This window comes from Mustela putorius, unplaced genomic scaffold (assembly GCF_011764305.1).
Source record: "Mustela putorius furo isolate JIRA1106 unplaced genomic scaffold, ASM1176430v1.1 tig00000196_pilon_pilon_pilon, whole genome shotgun sequence".
In the NCBI taxonomy this organism is placed as follows: domain Eukaryota; kingdom Metazoa; phylum Chordata; class Mammalia; order Carnivora; family Mustelidae; genus Mustela; species Mustela putorius.
In genome coordinates this window covers 15,665,416-15,683,372 of record NW_025421310.1, presented here as the reverse complement: position 1 = coordinate 15,683,372, position 17,957 = coordinate 15,665,416, and the positions used below count along the sequence as shown (strand labels likewise).

General features: G+C 56.7%; 3 protein-coding genes across 9 annotated transcripts; 1 reads left to right on the top strand and 2 right to left on the bottom strand.

Annotated features, from left to right (window-relative positions):
• Positions 1-257: 257 nt before the first annotated feature.
• TMEM145 (transmembrane protein 145) lies at positions 258-8,926 on the bottom strand. Of its 3 annotated transcripts, XR_006605858.1 has the most exons (16): positions 8,489-8,926; positions 7,635-7,709; positions 7,444-7,521; positions 7,276-7,362; positions 7,082-7,183; positions 6,909-6,993; positions 6,729-6,800; positions 6,545-6,613; positions 5,995-6,075; positions 5,833-5,911; positions 5,594-5,687; positions 4,696-4,868; positions 3,772-3,892; positions 1,565-1,771; positions 697-1,075; positions 258-600 (listed from the first exon to the last, which is right to left on the bottom strand). XR_006605858.1 is itself a non-coding variant. In XM_045077249.1 (15 exons), exons 1-15 carry the CDS (start codon positions 8,606-8,608, stop codon positions 520-522), a joined length of 1,524 nt encoding a protein of 507 aa, XP_044933184.1. In that variant the 5' UTR covers positions 8,609-8,926; the 3' UTR covers positions 258-519. The 3 variants fall into 3 exon arrangements, 2 of the variants coding, with proteins under 2 accessions (XP_044933184.1, XP_044933183.1); XM_045077249.1 differs by lacking the exon at positions 697-1,075; XM_045077248.1 differs by having other exon boundaries at positions 258-1,075; positions 8,489-8,925.
• A 1,417-nt stretch (positions 8,927-10,343) lies between these two features.
• Positions 10,344-14,469, bottom strand: PRR19 (proline rich 19). 4 transcript variants are annotated; one of them, XM_004767764.3, is made up of 3 exons: positions 13,736-14,469; positions 10,962-11,568; positions 10,344-10,876 (listed from the first exon to the last, which is right to left on the bottom strand). In XM_004767764.3, the coding sequence occupies exons 2-3, from the start codon at positions 11,560-11,562 to the stop codon at positions 10,404-10,406; spliced, it is 1,074 nt and encodes a 357-aa protein (XP_004767821.1). In that variant the 5' UTR covers positions 11,563-11,568; positions 13,736-14,469; the 3' UTR covers positions 10,344-10,403. The 4 variants fall into 4 exon arrangements, with proteins under 4 accessions (XP_004767821.1, XP_004767820.1, XP_004767823.1 ...); XM_004767763.3 differs by lacking the exon at positions 13,736-14,469 and adding an exon at positions 12,015-12,965; XM_004767766.3 differs by lacking the exon at positions 13,736-14,469 and adding an exon at positions 12,173-12,965.
• Positions 14,470-14,635: 166 nt separating this feature from the next.
• On the top strand, positions 14,636-17,120 carry PAFAH1B3 (platelet activating factor acetylhydrolase 1b catalytic subunit 3). Of its 2 annotated transcripts, none has more exons than XM_004767768.3 (5): positions 14,636-15,020; positions 15,202-15,291; positions 15,916-16,032; positions 16,113-16,235; positions 16,796-17,120. In XM_004767768.3, exons 1-5 carry the CDS (start codon positions 14,943-14,945, stop codon positions 17,081-17,083), a joined length of 696 nt encoding a protein of 231 aa, XP_004767825.1. In that variant the 5' UTR covers positions 14,636-14,942; the 3' UTR covers positions 17,084-17,120. The 2 variants fall into 2 exon arrangements, with proteins under 2 accessions (XP_004767825.1, XP_012919418.1); XM_013063964.2 differs by having other exon boundaries at positions 14,951-15,093.
• The last annotated feature ends 837 nt before the right edge of the window (positions 17,121-17,957 follow it).

Genomic DNA, 17,957 nt, shown 5'->3' with positions numbered 1-17,957 from the left:
AAGTTTGTGCCACTGGAGGGCGCCTGTAGCTCTGACTGGAGAAGGAACGGTAAAAACAGAGGAGCCGCGCAGTAGGAGAGTTCTGTTAGATATCTAAATATCCAGTGCTCCCAGATTCGGGGCCCGTATCGAGGCCAGGTTATACAGGTCCTCCCAAAGTGCCATTTCACGGGTGGACACACTGAGGCCCAGGCCCTGGAATGGCTCCTGCTCCGCACCGCCTCTGAGAACCATCAAGATGTAAAGAGTCCATTTTATAGATAAAAACTCAACGAATCCGCTTTATTTTGGCAAGAAGGGAAAAAGTCTTTTTTACGGGGACCTAAGGGAGGGCCCCCAGATGGAGACAGGGGTGGGCAGAGTTCGGGTCCGAAGTCACAGAGATCCAAGGGAAGGTGTCAGAGTCGAGACCAGATTCACAATATCCGTCCCAGGAGCAATGGCTGGGGGTCGCGGAATCCTGGAGAGTCACGGGCAGGGTCCCGGCGATCGTCACCGTTGTTCCGGGGTCCGGCGGGATCAGAGGTCTCGGAGGGGGCCAGGGGGCCGTAGGTCTCGAAACAGCGGGAGCCCAGAATCCGGCGCCGCTCGGGGCAGGGGCTGAGGGAGGGGACGGGGAGAGCGGCTCCCGCGGGACCGTTTGGCACAAAAGTCGGGGGGAGGGGCGGGGAGGAGCGGGACAGTACGCACCCCTACCTGGGCGCGCAGGGTGGGGAGGGTCGGGAAGGCCTGGGATGGCAGAGCCCTGGGGCCCGGATAGAGCGGGGATCCGGAGCCCGGCCGGGGCCCGGCACGCGGACCATGGGGTGGGGGTGGGCAAAGGTGCTCAGACCGGGGGTGCGGTGCCCCCGGCCCTGTGCATGCTGAAGTATTCCGTGAAGCCGGTGTGCGGCGCCGCCGTCTGGGGCACGAGCCGCTGGTAGGGCGGCGTCGGGCCATCCCAGCTCGGGTCGGCCGCCTTGGGGAACCGAGCGGGAAGGGGCGGGGAGGCCGCGCCCGGCTCGGCCATGGTCACCACGCGGCCCCTCGGGGCCACCGCCGCCGCCACCGCCGTCTCCTCCACCTGCTTCCCGGCCTGGGAGGGGGGTCAGGGTCAGAGGCCGTCCGGGACCCACGGGGGGCAGATGCGGCCCCGAAGTCCCGACCCCCTCCCCGCAAAGGAGCCCCCCCTCCCGAGGTGCGGGCGCAGGTGTCAATCAGGGAAGGAGCGGATGGCCGGGCGCCTGGGCAGCGGGGCCAGGTACTCAAGGGGCGGCGTCGGAGCGCGCGGGGCGAACTCCGGCGGCGGCCGGAGAGTGGGGGCAGAGCCGCGGAAGGCCGGTGGCGGGGGCACGGCGCCTGGCGTCTGCGGGGGCGTGCGCAACAGCGCCAGGACCCAGTCGGGCAGGGTGGGCGCGGGCGCCGGGGTGCGGTCGCGGCGCGGTGTTGGGGCTCCGGGCGTGCGGAAGGCTGGGGGTGGGCTGAGGCGTCTGGGAGAGGGGGGCGGCGGCGGGGCCGGGAGCGGGGTCAGGTACTCCAGGGGCGGCGCCAGCAGCTCCTCGTGCGCCGGGAGCGCGGGGCTTACGGAGGAGGCGGACGGGGGGATGGAGAAGAGCTCCGTGAAGTTGGGCACCGAGTCGCTGATGAACGTCACGTTCCCATAGACGTGCTGCGGGAAGGCCTTGTCGGTGGATTGGCTCCCTCCGGGCCCCGGGGCCCCGGCTGAGGCGATCTGCGACGTGCGCACGTGGTACGGGAAGTTCTTGTTGGCCGCAGACGGGCGGGTCATGATCTGGGGCGAGAGGCCAAGTGCTGGTTGGAGAAACACTGTCCAGGCCTCAGGCCGGCTCCGTAAACATGGGGTCCTAAGGATTTCCCCTCACTTGACATCCCCCAGGATTCCCTGTGGCCCCTCAGCCTTGATTAGGCACCTACTCTGGACTTGCACCTTTTTCCTCCATCCACCGTCCTGTGATGCTTCCTCCATTGGGGCCCTGATCACTGACTTATTGCTGGTCGGTTAAGTGTCAGCGTCCTTCACTGTGTGGTATGACAGCCACTGGCTGTATGGAGCTATTTACGTTTAAATTAATTAATAGGAAACAATGAAAATTTTTGTCTTCACACTAGCTACATTTAAGTGCTTAGTAACCACATGTGGATAGTAGCTACTGCATTGAACAGCACTGAGTACAGAATATTTTCATAAACATAGAAAGATCAATTGGGACAATACTGGGTAGATTCTAGAATGCTAGCACCATGAAGGCAGGAATTTGTTCAGTTCCCTGCTGAATCCCCAATACCTTCTAGAACAGTACCTGGCTCATAAGCGCTCTGTAAATATTGATTGAATGTAGAGATGTGTCTAGTCTAGTAGGTCACAAGGGCAGAGACTGGATGTGACTCTAGCATTGCACATGGGAGCCCAGTATGACTTCCCCCCACCCCACCCCCCACCAAGGCTGTGCTCAGTAGGGACAAGGAATGCGGGAGGTGGACCTGTGCTCAACTGAGCATTTTTTAGGAAAGAAACTGGCTGAAGGTGAAATATAGCTAAAAGGGCGCTGCATTTCCATGTTTAGGCCCATACCCCACCTCTCGTCCCACAGCTCATTGAGTATGGGATCTGGAGCATGTTGATAAAACTACCTGAGCCTCACTGGGGAAAAGGGACTACAGTGCCTACTTGGAAAGATGAGGAGACAGCAGAAACGCAAACCCCTGATGCAGAGCTCGGCAAGTGATGGTTCCCAGCATTTCTCTTTCTGTCCCTTTCTGACTTCCTGCAGAGTTTCCAGAAGGGCTGTACTGGGAAGGTGAATCCCTAACTTAAGTCAGACTGTGGGGTGGAAGATGGGGGACGGGGCCATCTGTGACTGAGTACATTCCCCACCCAGAGCACATTGTGGACACCTGGGGTCAGGCAGGCTCCAGGGCCCTCATCAATGTTAGTATTCCTGTCTGGCTCCCCCTGCTGGAGAAGGATTGGGCTCAAAGTCCCTGCCCTAATACCAAAGGCCATGGAGCCCTCACAGGTAACCTCCCCTGTTTGGGCCTTAGTTCCTTCCCCTTTCTGTAGAGTGGGTTCAACAACCATTACCCATCCTGTCCTGGGGCTGGTTTGACAATTAAACAAGATGTATGAACATATAGACACATGAACTGTCTCCCAGAAGGCCAGATAGGATATAAACAAGGGCAAAGAAGAGGTTTGGTGCTGATATCTTCTTGATATCACTCAGATCTAGGCCCCTGGAACCCCAGCCTGGCCCATCCCACCTGCTTCTTCCTGAACAATGGCCTGTAATGGCAGATGAGAGAAGGTGACAGGGAAGGGAGGAGTAGTGACCAAGGGATTCGGGAAAGGCAGAAGGATACAGAAGGGAAATGTGAGAGTCTGGGGTCACAGGTCCGGAATGGGAGTGGGAGGGGGTCAAAGAAAGAGGGTGGGGTTGTTGGAGTTGTTGGGCACCTGACTGGCTCAGTTGGTACAGCATGTAGCTTCTTCATCACAGGGTCATGAGTTCAAGCCTCATGTTGAGTGTAGAGTTTATTTAAGAAAAAAACACGGAGGGGGGGTGGGGGGTGGATAGGGTTGGGGAAGAGGCCAGATGGGAGCAAGGAATAAAAGAGGCTGGACTTTGCGGGGATCCAGCAGACTCTCAATGTCTGTTGGGTGACTAAAGGGATGAAGTGAAGGAAATGGAAGGAGAGCTAAGAACAGAAGGTTCAGTCTCATGCAACCTCTGCCCATCAGGCTCCCACCCTGACCTGGATGCCCTTCCTCACCAGGAACACGCCATGGGCATACAAATGGATCCCCAGCTGAATTCCATTGACAATCTTCTCCCGGGCCCACTTGGGGATCCCAAAGTTGGCGATCAGGGCCATCACAGGAACTGCAAAGAACCTGAAGGGGAGGCACTGGGTCAGCAGAGACACTGCCCCTGCCCTCGTCCCCACCCCAGGGCCCCAGCTCCCCTGCCACACACACGCACACACACACACACACACAGGGCCCAGGTGTGTCCCAAACTGGAGAAAAGCCAGTGTGACCTTCAGAAGCCAGAGGTTAAAAGGGGGCAGGAATCCCACTGGCCTGGGAGATTCTGGAAGGCAAAGACTAGGTTGAATTTAACTCAGTTCCACCCTGCCCCAAATCCCCAGTGCCTGAGAGGAAAAAGATGTTTGGTGAATGAATTAACAAAAGAGCATAACAATTAAGGACTCACTGTGTATCATACATATAAATTCATTAAGTCTCACAATGATGCTATGAGGCAAGTACAATTTTCATTCCCATTAAACAGGTAAGGAAACTGAGGCAACAGAACTTACTTGATTTGCATGAGGTCCCACAGTTTACAAGCTTTAGAACTGGGACCTGAACACAGGCAGTCAGGCTTAGAATTTGCCTACTATACTGCTGTCATGTTTGAATGATAGAAAATTACAGCTAGCTTTTATTGAACACTTAACTATGTGCCAGATACAAGGCCCTTACATACTGCCTGACGCATGCTCAAGAGAATGCTTTCTTTATGAGTAGGTAACCTGAATCCCTCTTTTTTTTTTTTTCCAGGTCACAAAATGAGTCAGCAGCAGACTCTGGGACAGCTGCCTCACTGAACAGGGCCTGAGAAATGGACCGCAGTTTCCAGGAAGCCCCAGGACCAGGAGACAGGGACGGGTTGAGGGCCCAGCATGTCTCACCAGAGGGTGTAGGCAGCAAAGAAGGGCACATAGAAGGGCTGCTTCTCCGGGAAGTGGCGCAAGGAGATGAACACGGCGTAGGAGAACCACACGTAAGCCGCCACCTGCAGCCCAATGAGCCCATAGCCCGCCGGCGACTCATACGTGTACAGTACCTGGCCCGGGTCAAAGAACTGGACCCAAAGAAGAGGGTTTGTCATAGCCCTGACTCCCTGCCCTCCTACACAGGGACCCCCAGGCCCACCCCTGGGCACCCAGGGGGCAGAGGTACTTGGTCAGGACAGAAGCAGCAGGAGAGCACAAAATGGAAACAGAAACAGGTAGAGGAAGAGAATACATTAGCTACCAGGGGCCCAACAAGGGGCGAGGCACCTGCCATGCGTGAGAGTTACATTTGCTTCAACTCGGTGAGTCAGGTCTTATTATCACCCCACTTCACAGAGGGGGAAACTGAGGCTAAGAGGGACACATTTGGGCCAAAGTCAACCAAGGTGATATAAAGTTTTAGAGGAGCCCCCCAGAGATAGGTAAGATCTTCCTACCTTTCCAGAAGAGGAAACAGGCTTAGAGGGGGCAAGAATCATCCAAGTTCAGCTAGCTGGGGAGTGGGAGAGCCAGTGTGCGGGACTCCTGAACTCTCAGGCATGACACTGAGCATAAATGTGACAGACAGTGAGAGACGGAGGGAGGGGGAAGAAGGCTCCACTGAGATGGTGAACAGGGGAGGCAGGCACTCAGAGAGACAGATGGGCAGGCAGAATCACAGAGTGGGAGAGAGCGAGCCAGCAAGAGTGCGATGTGGGGAAGGGCTGGCAGACCGATGGAGGAGGTGGCCAAAAGCCTTGGGTGGGGTGTGTGGTGGGGAGGCAAGGCCTGGGCAGTGGCGGGAGGCACTCACCTCAGCCTCATAGATGAGCAGCACCACGTGGGTAAGGGTGTACAGGGTCATGTAGACAGACAACTTCACGGAACCCGAGTGGCTGATGCGGCCCCTGGCGGCCGGCCATGAGGGGAGACAGCAGGGGTGGGGGCTATCAGGGAGAAGCAAGCAGCCACCCCCCAGATCCACCCGTGTGCCCTGTTCCCTAGCCCAGCCACACCTCCCCCCAGCACTCCCTCCCGCCCCAGCCTGGGCACCGTGTCACCGTGAATCCCTTCCCCAGAAGGATGAGCATCAGCAGGAAGATGAGGAAGCTGGAGGAGAAGAGCAGCTTGGCTGGAAGGAGGGCGGAGAGGGTGTGTCAGACACAGGGCTCAGAGAGAGCCCAGGCAGCCCTCCCCGGCCCACTTCGTTCTCACCCAAGATCTTCAGACTCTCATTGCCAATGCCGTCGGTGGCATACTGGCCCCAGTAGATGCAGAAAAACAGGAGGCTCAGGACTGAGGGGAGAATGGGCAGAGGGAGGAAAGGACAAAAATTGCATTGGGGCATCGCTGTTCCCTAGTTCTATAATCTAGACGGCCAGAATTCCTCCTTCGTCCCTATCAGGATTCTAGACCGTTCCTTCACACTGATGTCCTAGGAGACTCTGGAGTCCAAGGCTCAGCCCCTCGTCTCTGGGACCAGAGTTCAGGCCCACAGCCACCTCCTCCCCCAGACCCAGGAACCCAGGGCCCCAGCCCTCTCCTCCCTCAGACCCAGGGGTCCAGGCCCCCAAACCCTCCTCCTTCAGACCCAGGAGTCCAGGCCCCAGCCCCTCCTCCTTCAGACCCAGGAGTCCAGGCCCCCAGCCCCTCTTCCTTCAGACCCAGGGTCCAGGCCCCCAGCCCCTCCTCTCTCAGACCCAGGTATCTGGACCCTAGGTCCCTCCTCTGACAGCACTCAAAGTTGGGCTACTCTAAACCTCACCCTCCACTCCTGCTGCCGCCATGAACATTTTATAAGTTGTATGGAGCAACTGACGACCTTTCAGCAAATCTAGAAGAGGTAGGGGAAGGGGGTTCACAGACAGGAAAGGAGAGTAGCCCACCTCCCCCAGCCCTTCCCCCATAACTCCCAACCTCCCACCACTCCCCCCATGTGCTGGACTCACATCCAAAGTAACAGGAAAGGAAGAAGATGAGGATGAAGATGAGAAGGAAAGTCACATCTGTCTCTAGGATCCCTGCCGATTTGGTAGAAGGAAGAAAGGATTCAGTCAGACTGGGTGTCAGCAGGTACCCAACTCTAGAGTCCCACAAAGATCCTGGCTTCTGGGTCCCCATATGCTCACCAAACTCATCGGCCGAGAAATGCCGTGTCCAGAAGGACTTGCCATTGGTGAGGACCATCTCATACTCCAACTGCAGCCCATCTCCCTGTGGACAGTGTGGAGTCCTGAGCAGGTAGGGGGGCCAGCAGCAAGGCAAGGAGGAGGAGGCCCAGGTGGCCATCCAGGCCCCTTACCCCACACTTGCTGAGTGCGATGTACCACCACCTTTCGCGCACGGAGCGGAAGCTTCGGCCGCTGGAGCAGCTCAGGTAACGGGTTCCCTCCTCTGACACTACCTGGTGAAGAGAAAGAAGGGTGAAGCCTCTCTGTGCAGCCCCCAGGCCCTCAGCCTTCAGCACCTGCCCACTACCCCAGACTGGGCCCATACCTGACAGCCTGACCAGGCGTACTGGGTGGTGAGGTTGATGACCTGGTTGTTCTCGGGCCTGATCACGGACTCCTTGGCCAGGCAGTCCTGGAGAAGGCAGGGACATGGTCACCCCCTGACCAGCCTCAACCCTCCCCCCTCAACCCCATATACCCTCACAGCCTTCACCTTGTCCCCTGCCTTGTACACAGCTGGCCACTGGGATGGGTCATCGAAATAGAGGAGGATGTTCTGGCAGCACTTGGCCTGCAGACCCAGAGATTTTACAAGTTTGGGGAGTCTGGGGAGCTGGGATGGCCCTTGCCTTGGGAGACAGAGGGAGTCTCCAGCCTCAGCAAGACAAGTCAGGGAAGGCTCACCTCAGGGTATCGGAAGCGGAAGTCCAGTCGGCCATAATCCGAAAGAAAGCAAAATCTTGTCAGGAAGAGCCAGTCCTGGAAAAGGGGCCCAGTCCTGCTGAGTCCTCTGAGAACTCTCCTCCACTCCACGGGGCCCCAACTTTCCTTCCCTACCCTTGCGTACCTGATTTCCCAAGGAGCATTAACGGGACCAAGTTATCTCCCAAATTCTTCTGTGATCCCTTTGCCTTTTCTTTCCAGGATTCTTGCCTCAGGTGCCTCCCCACCCCAAGTTATTTTGTCCCCTCAAAACACTTCTCCCATTTTCCCAGTGCCCTAAGAAAGACCCTGGGGGGCAAGATACCCACCCCAGCCACGTTCAGTCCCAGACACCATCTGACTGCCATCCCCCCAGGAGTTATGCACACACATGTCCCCCCCACGGGGGTCCCAGAGACCATCTTGTCCTGGGGAATAGTCCAAACGGCCCTCTCCCGACCCTGAGCAGAAGTGTGAACTCAAGGCTCTCCGCGGAGTGAAAAGTGCTGTCCCTTCAGCACCACCTCGGCGTTTCCCCCCCAACCCCCACCCCAAACTCTGACTCTCCCAACCCGTCCCTCCTCCCCGCCCAGCTCTGACCTCAATGTCCCTCCCATAACCCCCAAGTCTCTTCTCGACCCCACAGCCCCTCTCAGCCTCATCACTGACCCAGTCCTCCCATTCGCCCCCCAACACCAGCCCCATTCCCCCCCCCCCCGCGGCTCCCAGGGACCGCCGGGGACGGGCGGCAGGGGGTGGGGCGGCACCCTCCTCCCTCCCTTCCCTCCTGTCCCCGGGGACCCGGCGGGTGGCAGGGGAGGGCCCAGCGCGCTCACCTCCTTGGAGCTGAGGTTGCCCCGCACGTACTTGGCCCGGGCGCGGGGGGGCAGTGGCAGCAGCAGGAGCAGCAGCGGCGGCAGCAGGCGGCGCAGAGCGGGCGCGCGCGGGGGCTCCATTCCGCCCGCTACCGGCCCCGGCCCCGGCCCCAGCTCCGCTCCGGCTCCGGCTCGGCTCCGGCCCGGCGACGGCAGCGAGAGCGCGCGGGCCGGCCAGCGCGCGTCCCCGATTAAAGGGGCCGCCGGGCGCCACGCTCCCCGCCCCCTACGCCGGGGTGCCCTGATCTGGCGCCTTCTCAATCGGTGTGAGAGAGGGCGCCCCTTTCCTCGCCTCTCAACCCCGCCCCAGCCTCCCCTCTGGGAATGTCACTGACACCTCTGGCTCCCCGTGTCCTACACTGAACTCCCATTCCCCCAAGCCCTTCCTCCTCCTCTAGACTGCCATCTTGGTATGACCCCCAACCCACAGACCCCAACTCTGTCCTGACCTCCCCCGAATTTAGTCCCCAAACTCCTCTTTGGGAGTAGTTTGTCATCCCCGCTGGCATGACAGCCATCCTCATCTGTATCCTCCCAAGATCCCATGGGCTCCGTGAAGTGCCCAGAGAGACATAAGAGGCGGGAGAGGGCAAACCACTTGTTCTGAGTCACAAAAGACAGAGATGGCACAACCCTGGGCCACAACCACTACACTTCATAGCCTGACCCTGTCCAGTCACTGCTCACCAGGGTGTGAAACCTGCTCACTGCCTCTCAGAAGAGGTGGTGTTGTGAGAAGCCCAGAGAGGACTGAAATCAACTGCCTGGGTTCAAAACCCAACATTGCCACTTACTCATTAGACCTCAGCCAAGTCCTGTAATCTCCCAGTTCAGTCCCCTACCAACTGGTTCCAACCTTATGGTTTCCCAGTGGGCAACGGGATCCCTGGAAAGGCTTTACAGAGTAGCATCCAAGTCCCTCAGCTTCCTTTTCCTGATCAGATTCCAGCAAACATTTCTAGCTTCGTTCCTCCCCCTCCTCTGCAAAAAATGTGCTGCTCCTCAAAATATCATTTTATGAAACTTTCTAAGCCAGGTGCCAGGCAGGAAACATAAGGGCATGAAACACTTCAGTGTGAGCCCCATGAACAGGCGGCCTCGGTTCCTCGGTTTGAGCCAGTTGTTGCCAGAAGGGATAGTAGATCTGCTGGCAGATCTTTTCTTTCTTTCTTTCCTTTTTTTTTTTTTCCCCTGAGAAGCCAGAAATGTGTTGGGCTTTTTTGGTTTTGCTTTTGTTTTAAAGCAAACTGGTTTGTAATAGTAGGCAATTAATTAAAAAATGTAAAATGTATCTTGAGCCAAAGTAAAAAGTCTGGGGGTCAGGTTCAGGCCTCATCTCCCCCTCCTGTCGTGATCCTGCAAACGCAGTCCCTGTGCCTGCCGGACCAGGAGCCCATCAACAGCAGGGCCTGGACGTGACTCACTCTTGGTACCAGGACAGCCTAGGCATATGGACTACATGCACATACTATCCCACAGAACAGCATTCCTAGTATTGCCTGAAATGTTCTTTTCCTCCACTACTAGTAAGTTTTTACTCATCTTAAGACTTGTAAAGGTCTAGGTCTGCTCCCTTCTGAACAACTCCCTCATCACCGGGGCAGAATCATCACTCCTTCCTTATACTCCTGGCATATAGCTGGCTTCACTGGGTGAATGTGTGGAACTGACTAAAGCCCCAGGTTTCCCCAACTCTGGCCCCTCAAACCCTAGGAAGGTGATAAATGATGGCATCTTCCCCTCCATCTTGGACCCAGAACTCAGAGCAAAGCAAAACTGCTATCCTTGGTCAGCTACTCACTGAAAATCAAGGGGATCATGTAGAAGGTACTTTATTGAGGTGATTAGGAGTACCCCCGGCCCAGCCTCAGCCCCCTCAGTACAGTCTCATGGGTGGAAAGGACCAGGCCTCTGGGCTGCTCTGAGCCACTACCCAGGAGAGGCTGGGCAGTGGGGCAGGAGGGCTGGGGCTCCAGTCCAGGGCAGAGGTTTCAGGCAACAAGGGTGATGGTGGCTGAGGCAGGGGTTGTTGTGGCCCGACCCCCCAGGGCTGGGGAGGGGGTGGTGTAGCTACGAGCCAGATACTTTTCAGCAGGTCAAAGGCTGTTGGGGGGCCCCAGGCTGCCCCAGATGGTGAAGGCAACAAGGGCAAGGGTGGTGGCCAGGGACCTTTTGGCGGTGCCAGGCTCACCCTGTGCACCATGGGAGTGCTGGAGGTGTGAGAAATGGCAAAGGTAAGCTCCTTTGTCCTCCGTTGCCTCCTCTGCCTCCCCTCCCCTAGGGCCTGCTCGGGGCTGCTGATCCAGGAGGGTGTCATCCTTTGGCTTTCAGGGCCTCCAGGCTTGGTCCCTGGCACAAAGGAAAAAAGCATGGGGGACAGCTGAGCTAGAGCAGACAGCGGAAGGGGAATACAGGGAGCAGGAGGCAGGCTCACCTGGTAAGGGTGGATGGAAGTCATGGAGCACCAGGGTGAGGTCAGGCACACAGCCATGACAGGACTGTAAGGTGCCCACGATGGCATCCCTGGCTTCTTGCACTAGGTTCCTCCTGGGGAAGGCCTGTGGCAGAATCAGCTGGCACTGCAGCTCCTCCAGCAGCTTTCCCAAGCCAAGGATCTCTGGGGGACTGGGTGGGCCTGGGCCCGAGCCTCTAGGAACCTGGTTCTCCTTGCCCCCTGACTGCAGGGCTGGTTCTTGGACCCGGCTTGGGCTTGGGGAGGGTTTGGTGGGGAATGAAGGGGTGCCTGGCTCCAGGGACTCACAGCTAAGCAGCCGTGCCACGTCCAGAGATTTCACTTCATGGTTGAAGAGACCCCAGTGCTCCCGGCTCAGCCGGCCCTGGGTTATGACCACAAGCTTGGGAGCGGTAGCGGCCACAGGGAGATCCTGACTGGCCACAGGAGGATCCTGACGGGTCAATGGCCGGCGGTTGCCCATCAGGGCCTCATTGCGCTCCCGCCTGGTCTTCCTACGGCGCACACGACCAGGTTTCTCAGGCCGCTGGAAAGGCTGGGGGGCTGGCCCCCGGGGGTCCATTGTGTCCTGGAAGAAAAAGCTAGGATGGTCATCGGTATACAGGTAATCAGGAACTAAAAGTGAACGGTGAGATGAAGAGATGGTTTGGGGTGAGGTGGAAATACTACTTACAAAGATGAGATGGGAGTAAGATAGTGGGGAGGGAGCCACTGGCAAAGGCTTGGTCAGAGAGGTCGGGTGGGGTCAAGGGAGTCGCGGTGAATGGGAAGGTCCTTGGCTATGGATGTCAGGGAATAGAGAGGGTTACAGGGTGCCAGGACATAAGGAAATAGCTAAAAGATGGGAGGGGACGGGATCATGAGACCACAGATATCTGCTGAACCAGGAAGATATTGTAGATAGAGGAAAAATCCAAGGATAGAGGAGGTACTGGAGAATGCAGAAAGAGATGGCAAAGGGAGAAGGGCAGAAGAGATAAATAGCAGAAAAGAAGCTGGAGAGGCTGAGAAGACCTCGGTAAAGCAGAAGGGGCAACGGCGGAGCTACCAGGAACTGGGGCCTAGTCACAGGACCAGCCAGGTGGCCTAGGGTAGGAGACGAGGCCAGGGTGGGCAGTTGAGGTTAGGGAGGGAGGGTACGGTTGGTGGGGGCAGGGCGTGGAGCATCTCACCTTCTCCTGGACCAACGAACCCTGCCCCCTACCCACCCCACGTGGCTGTGGGGTGCAGTGGCTTCTTTTCCGCGGTAATCCTACCTCACCACGTACTGGGGTGTCTTCGGGGCCTCACGCTGGGCCTCCTGCGTACAACACGCATGCGTGTGCCCTCCCACTCACTCTAGCTTCCTGCTCGCGGACTTCTGGCTCCCGCCAGGCACGAGGCACCAGTGCCGGTTATAGTCCCACCCATTCCAGCCTTACTGTCAGAAACATCTCTCATTTGTCCTTAGACACCTCCCATCCACCAATTGGCTGTGAGGCCCACTGGGGCCCTCCCCCTTTCTGAGTGCTGATTGGTTCAGATGTCTATTAGCGGACTTTCTCTCTGGACAGTGCGATGAGGCGAGGCACAAGGGGAAAAGGGGCCATTGTAGCCTTTATGTGCAGCCGGTCACCAGGCAGTCACAGAATTCTTCCCCAGTGTGGAGTCATTCAGAACTTGGATCTGCAGTTAGGCTACCCAGCTTCAAATGCCCAAGCTGGCAAGTTTGAGTTGTGTGACATGGAAAACTGTGTAACTGCCGAGACCCTCAGTGTCCTAATTTGTAAAATGGAGTTGGAAGGAGTACCTCCTTCTTCATGTGGTGGCTGTACGAAATGAGCCAATATACCTAACTTGAAACAGTTCTCGATTTGAATGAAATAAGTGCCTCAAAGCTGTTTATTGCTAAGCTTTGCTTCCAAAAGCCCTTCTCCACCTTTCCAATTTATCTATCTTGCTCCCTCAGACTTTTTTTTTTTTTTTTTTTTTTTTTAGATGTATTTATCATGGGGCGTCTGGGTGGCTCAGTTAGTTGAGTGTCTGCCTTCGCTCAGGTCATGATCTCAGGGTCCTGGAATTGTGATCCGCATTGGGCTCCCTGCTCAGTGGAGAGCTTGCTTGTCCCTCTCCCTATGCCCTTACCCCAGCTCATGCCCTCAAATTAATTATTATTATTATTTTTTTTTTTAAGTTGTATTTATCTAAAGAGAAAGCGAGCTTGAACAAGGGTGGGGCAGAAGGAGAGGGAGAGAGAATCCTCAAACAGGCTCCCTGCTGAGCGCAGAGCAGGACGCTCAGGACCCTGAGCTCATGACCTGAACTGAAATCAAGAGTTGGCAGCTTAACTGACTGAGCCACCCAGGTGCCACCCCCGCCCTCCTGACACACATCCCCAAGTCTTTAAAATCAAGCTATGGCCAAAGTATTTCCCATGCCCTAATAAGCTACATTACCCATGTAATACTGCTTACCCAGTCTTCCTGACTTTTCAAGGCCTAACTCAAATACAACTAGGAAACCTCTCACACTCAGAGTCCTTCTCTTCCTCCTCCTCTACTCTCTTAATCACAACCTTGATCCTTCTCCCAGCTGTGTCTCATCTCTCTTCCCCAACACGCTGGGATGAGGCCAGGATCTGACCCATTCATTTAATATTCATCCAAGTTCTTGGTACTGAGTCAGACCCTGTTTAGGCTAATGGATGGAGGCAAAACATTAACATGATAAATAGGACTATCTCAGTATCAACCTACCTAGAAAGAATCAACAGATGGAAAGGTTCCATCTGGGAGCAGAGCTACAGGAATATAACCAGGAAGTTTAGGATGGTTGGGGGTCCCTGAGAACAGGAAGAACTGGGAAGACTTGAGATTAATATGGGGCGTTGGGGGGCGACTTTAGGTGGCTTTGGCTATGGATGTAGGTTTCAGAGCCCAGACACATCTGTCGGTTTAGGGAGGGGAACGGAGGCCACGAATCTGCAAGATGAGCTGGGCGGGAGGGGCGCCAGGCTGGACCTGGGCCTTGTGGCATCTCTAGTTTCCTTTCTCTTTCTGCAGCTTCTGCTGCCCTCTTTGCAGCACCTGTGGTGTATGTAATGCAAAGATATGTAGTTTAGGTTTTATGCCACAAAAACTGGTGTTTTTGAGAGGGGGTCTGGGATGGGGGCACGAACATATAAGCTCACTAAAACTCTGGTGGTGCCTTAGCCTTACAAGTGAGGCTCTGCCCATTTTGCCATCTTCCTTTTTTCTCCCCACATAAGTAGAAAATGGGCGCGTCCCCTCCTAGCCAGGTGCGTACGAGTCACCCCCTCAAGGGATGCAGGAATGGACTCGTCCACTCACTCCCCTCCCCCAACCACCACGTGAATGAGACACAGAGCTGGTGATCTCTCACATACACACACACACACACAGCTGGTGATCTCTCTCTCTCTTTCTTTTTCTCACACACACCCACAGTTGGTGATCCCTTCCGCACATTTCTCGCCCTATAGCAAACGGTTTCTACCCTCAAGGAAAGAGTCTAGATTCCACCCCACCCCACCCCCGCCAATTCTCGGCCTTTCAGGTAGCTCGCCCCTCCCCCTGACGCAGGTGCGGTGGTTTCTCCCTGCCCCCACGGGTGCTCCCTGTTCTCGCCTCGGTCCCCAGGCGCCCGGGTGCTCCTGCGGCCGCCGCCCGAGAAAGAGTGGCCTGGGCGGGAAGCGCTGGACGAGTCCACTGCATGACCGCCGCGGGGGAAGCGTGGGCTCCCGACTCTACCTCCCCTTCCAAGTGAAGGTTTCCGCTCCTGCAGAGGAGGCGGCGCCCGGGGTCCGGCGTTGTGCTCGCTGGACTGCGGGCGTCTGGACCCGCCATTGTTGCCGGGAAGGGAGGGGTGGGCGTGGCAGAGCTCCTCGGCCCACTCTCCCGGGTCGGCCCCGCTCGCCCATCCTGCAGGAGCCGCGGCGCCAAGATGAGCGGAGGGGAGAACCCGGCCAGCAAGCCCACGCCGGTGCAGGACGTGCAGGGCGACGGTCGCTGGATGTCCCTGGTGAGCGACCCGGCCTGCGTACTCAGGAGTCCGGGAAGGGCCTCGGGAGAGCAGCTGTTGGGCGCCGCTCTCTGTACGTGATTAGGAAACCGGGCAATCGGGGTGGTGCTGCCTAAGGAAGCGGAACGTGGCGGGCCCAGAAGCGCGCGTGCCACGGACTCTCCCCTGTACCTCCTCATAGCACCATCGCTTCGTGGCCGACAGCAAAGATAAGGAACCCGAAGTCGTCTTTATCGGGGACTCGTTGGTCCAGCTAATGCACCAGTGCGAGGTGAGACCCGTCCCGGTCCCCCTGCCCCACCCCGGCCTGTGCCCTCACAGACACACCTGAATCAGAGTCTGAGGTACCCAAAATAGCCTCAGGCAGCATCCCACACCCAAAATCTTGGTGTAAGGTGCAACATTGTTCCGATGAGGAACTGTGTGACCTGTCAGATGGAGGCTTTCTTGCAAGATTGCCTGAGGTGAGACTCTATTGTTTGCTTAAGAGAGTGCACAGCCCGAATGGATATTCACAAAGAATGGTTATCCACAAAGCCCTAGTGTTTCTGTTCTGCGAATTGAAAGTCAACTGGAATAGCTCTCCACAAAGGGGGCTCAGTTGTGTTACCTTTCCACTAAGTGAGGTCAAACTGTAATGGTTTTCATCGGCTGTAAGGCTAGTAAGTAGTTGAGTGCATGACTCAAGCTGAATGGGTTTCCATAAAGCGAGTCTTGCTTCTATGAGTCTCCAGGAAAGGGAGACTAGACTAAGTTTGCATCAGGTGAGGTTTTGACCAAACTGCTTCCATAAGGCAGGGCCGGCTCTTCCTTGCTGACATTTGGTGCACACTCGGACAGAGGGCGGTGGTCCCTGCTGCTGTCGCCCCTGTGCCCACACCACTTCTTCCCACAGATCTGGCGGGAACTCTTTTCTCCTCTGCACGCACTTAACTTTGGCATTGGCAGTGATAGCACGCAACATGTGCTTTGGCGGCTGGAGAATGGGGAGCTGGAACACATCCGACCCAAGGTGAGCAGAGCTTGGGTGGGCAGCGAAAGCCCCCTATAAGCCTCCCCCTTTACCTCTGCTTCCTGCCTCTCTTTCCACAGATTGTGGTGGTCTGGGTGGGTACCAACAACCATGGGCACACAGCAGAGCAAGTGACTGGTGGCATCAAGGCCATTGTGGACCTGGTGAACCAGCGGCAGCCCCAGGCCCGCGTCGTGGTGCTGGTGAGATGTGTGGGGGGGTGTCAGGGAAAAGAGAATGGCAGTGGCCCAGGACCCCCTCAAGTGCAACCGCAGCTGGTTCTGGGGAGCAGGGCGGCAGAGCAGTGACTTTCAGGCAGAAGCTCACATCAAAGCTTGCTAGAGACCCAGCAGCTGCAGTTAAGGTCACGTTCAGGAACCTTAGCCTCTTTTGTTCAAGAAACTGCTGAAGGTTCTGGTAGTGTTGCCAAACCGAAAACAATTAGCCAGAAGTTGTCAGACATTCCCAGGGCAAATCCAGGCTCCATCACTTCTAGCCAGAACCTTTCCTCCTCAGAAAGAGGGATTGACCCTTTGCCAGGCTATTGATATTTTTAGGATTGATACTTGGAAAAGATACACCCAAAAGGTTCTTGCTGAATTGGGGTCTCAGATGCAGTATTGGGAATCATCCCGCTAATCCCCCACTTTCCCATCACTAGTGTATTGCACTGCTGGGGACTCTGTGGTGAGGGTGAACTGTTTGGCCCAGAGCACAGATGCCGGTAGGATGTCTCCTCACAACTCTTGGTGCCCTTCCTCAGGGCCTGCTTCCGAGGGGCCAGCACCCTAACCCACTTCGTGAGAAAAACCGACGGGTGAACGAGCTGGTCCGAGCAGCACTGGCTGGCCACCCACGAGCCCACTTCCTGGATGCCGACCCCGGCTTTGTGCACTCAGACGGTACCATAAGTCACCATGACATGTACGATTACCTGCACCTGAGCCGCCTGGGCTACACACCTGTCTGTCGAGCCCTGCACTCCCTGCTTCTGCATCTGCTGGCCCAAGATCAGGGCCAGGGGGTCGCCCTGCCAGAGGCCACACCCTAAGCATTCTCCCTCTCCAACATTAAATTTTCATTCCTCAGTCTCCCGTTTCTTCTTTTATGGGACAGCCCTTCTAGGTCCCTCTACCTCTGTGACCCTGGAGCTCTGGAGGGTATTTTGTTTCTGCCCAAAGCAGGGATTGGCCGATCCATCTAGGCCCTCTGGTTCTTGTGGAGTCTGGCAGGTTTCTACTACCAGTTATGCTAAACGCAGGCCCCACCCATCAGTAACACACTGGGTGAAGTCAGTTTGCCCACTCTACCCTATATAGTCAAGGTTAAGTAAGAATTCTGGAAACCTAGTGACCAGCAGTCAAAGCCCAGCCAAAGCTGTCCTCCCCTCTTTACAGATCTCCCCCAGGCTGGAACTTCTGGTGCTCTGGTCTCAGCTTAGATGCCACTTCCTGCAGAAGCCTCCTGACCCCCCCATTGCAGGTGGCCCTCCCTACACACAGGGCATGGGTTTTCACCTTGCCAGGGAGGCACAGTCCACAGGCTGGCCCTGCAGGGTGTAGCCCCAGAAAGGCTCCTGCTGCCTGGCTGCAGTGCTGGCTGGGGCCATGTGGGGGCAGCAAGAGGCACCGAGAACAACACTGTACCCTGCCCCAGGTCCAGCTTCGGCTTCCAGGGTGAACTGCCCACATTGTAAGAGCCTCATCTCACACCTCCAAACCCCCTCCTGTTGGATGTCTGCGTAAGACGCAGAGTAGCCACAGTGATCCTCAAGCACCAGGGCCAGAAAGGCTGCTCAGTCCACAGTGAGCCGGGGTCCTCGGCCCACAGGGTACGACCTGGCATTGCTCCCTGCAGTGAGGGTTGTGTTGGGGGGGGAGCAGACAGCTAGTGTATAGCTTCTTGCCCATCTGAAGGCAGGACCA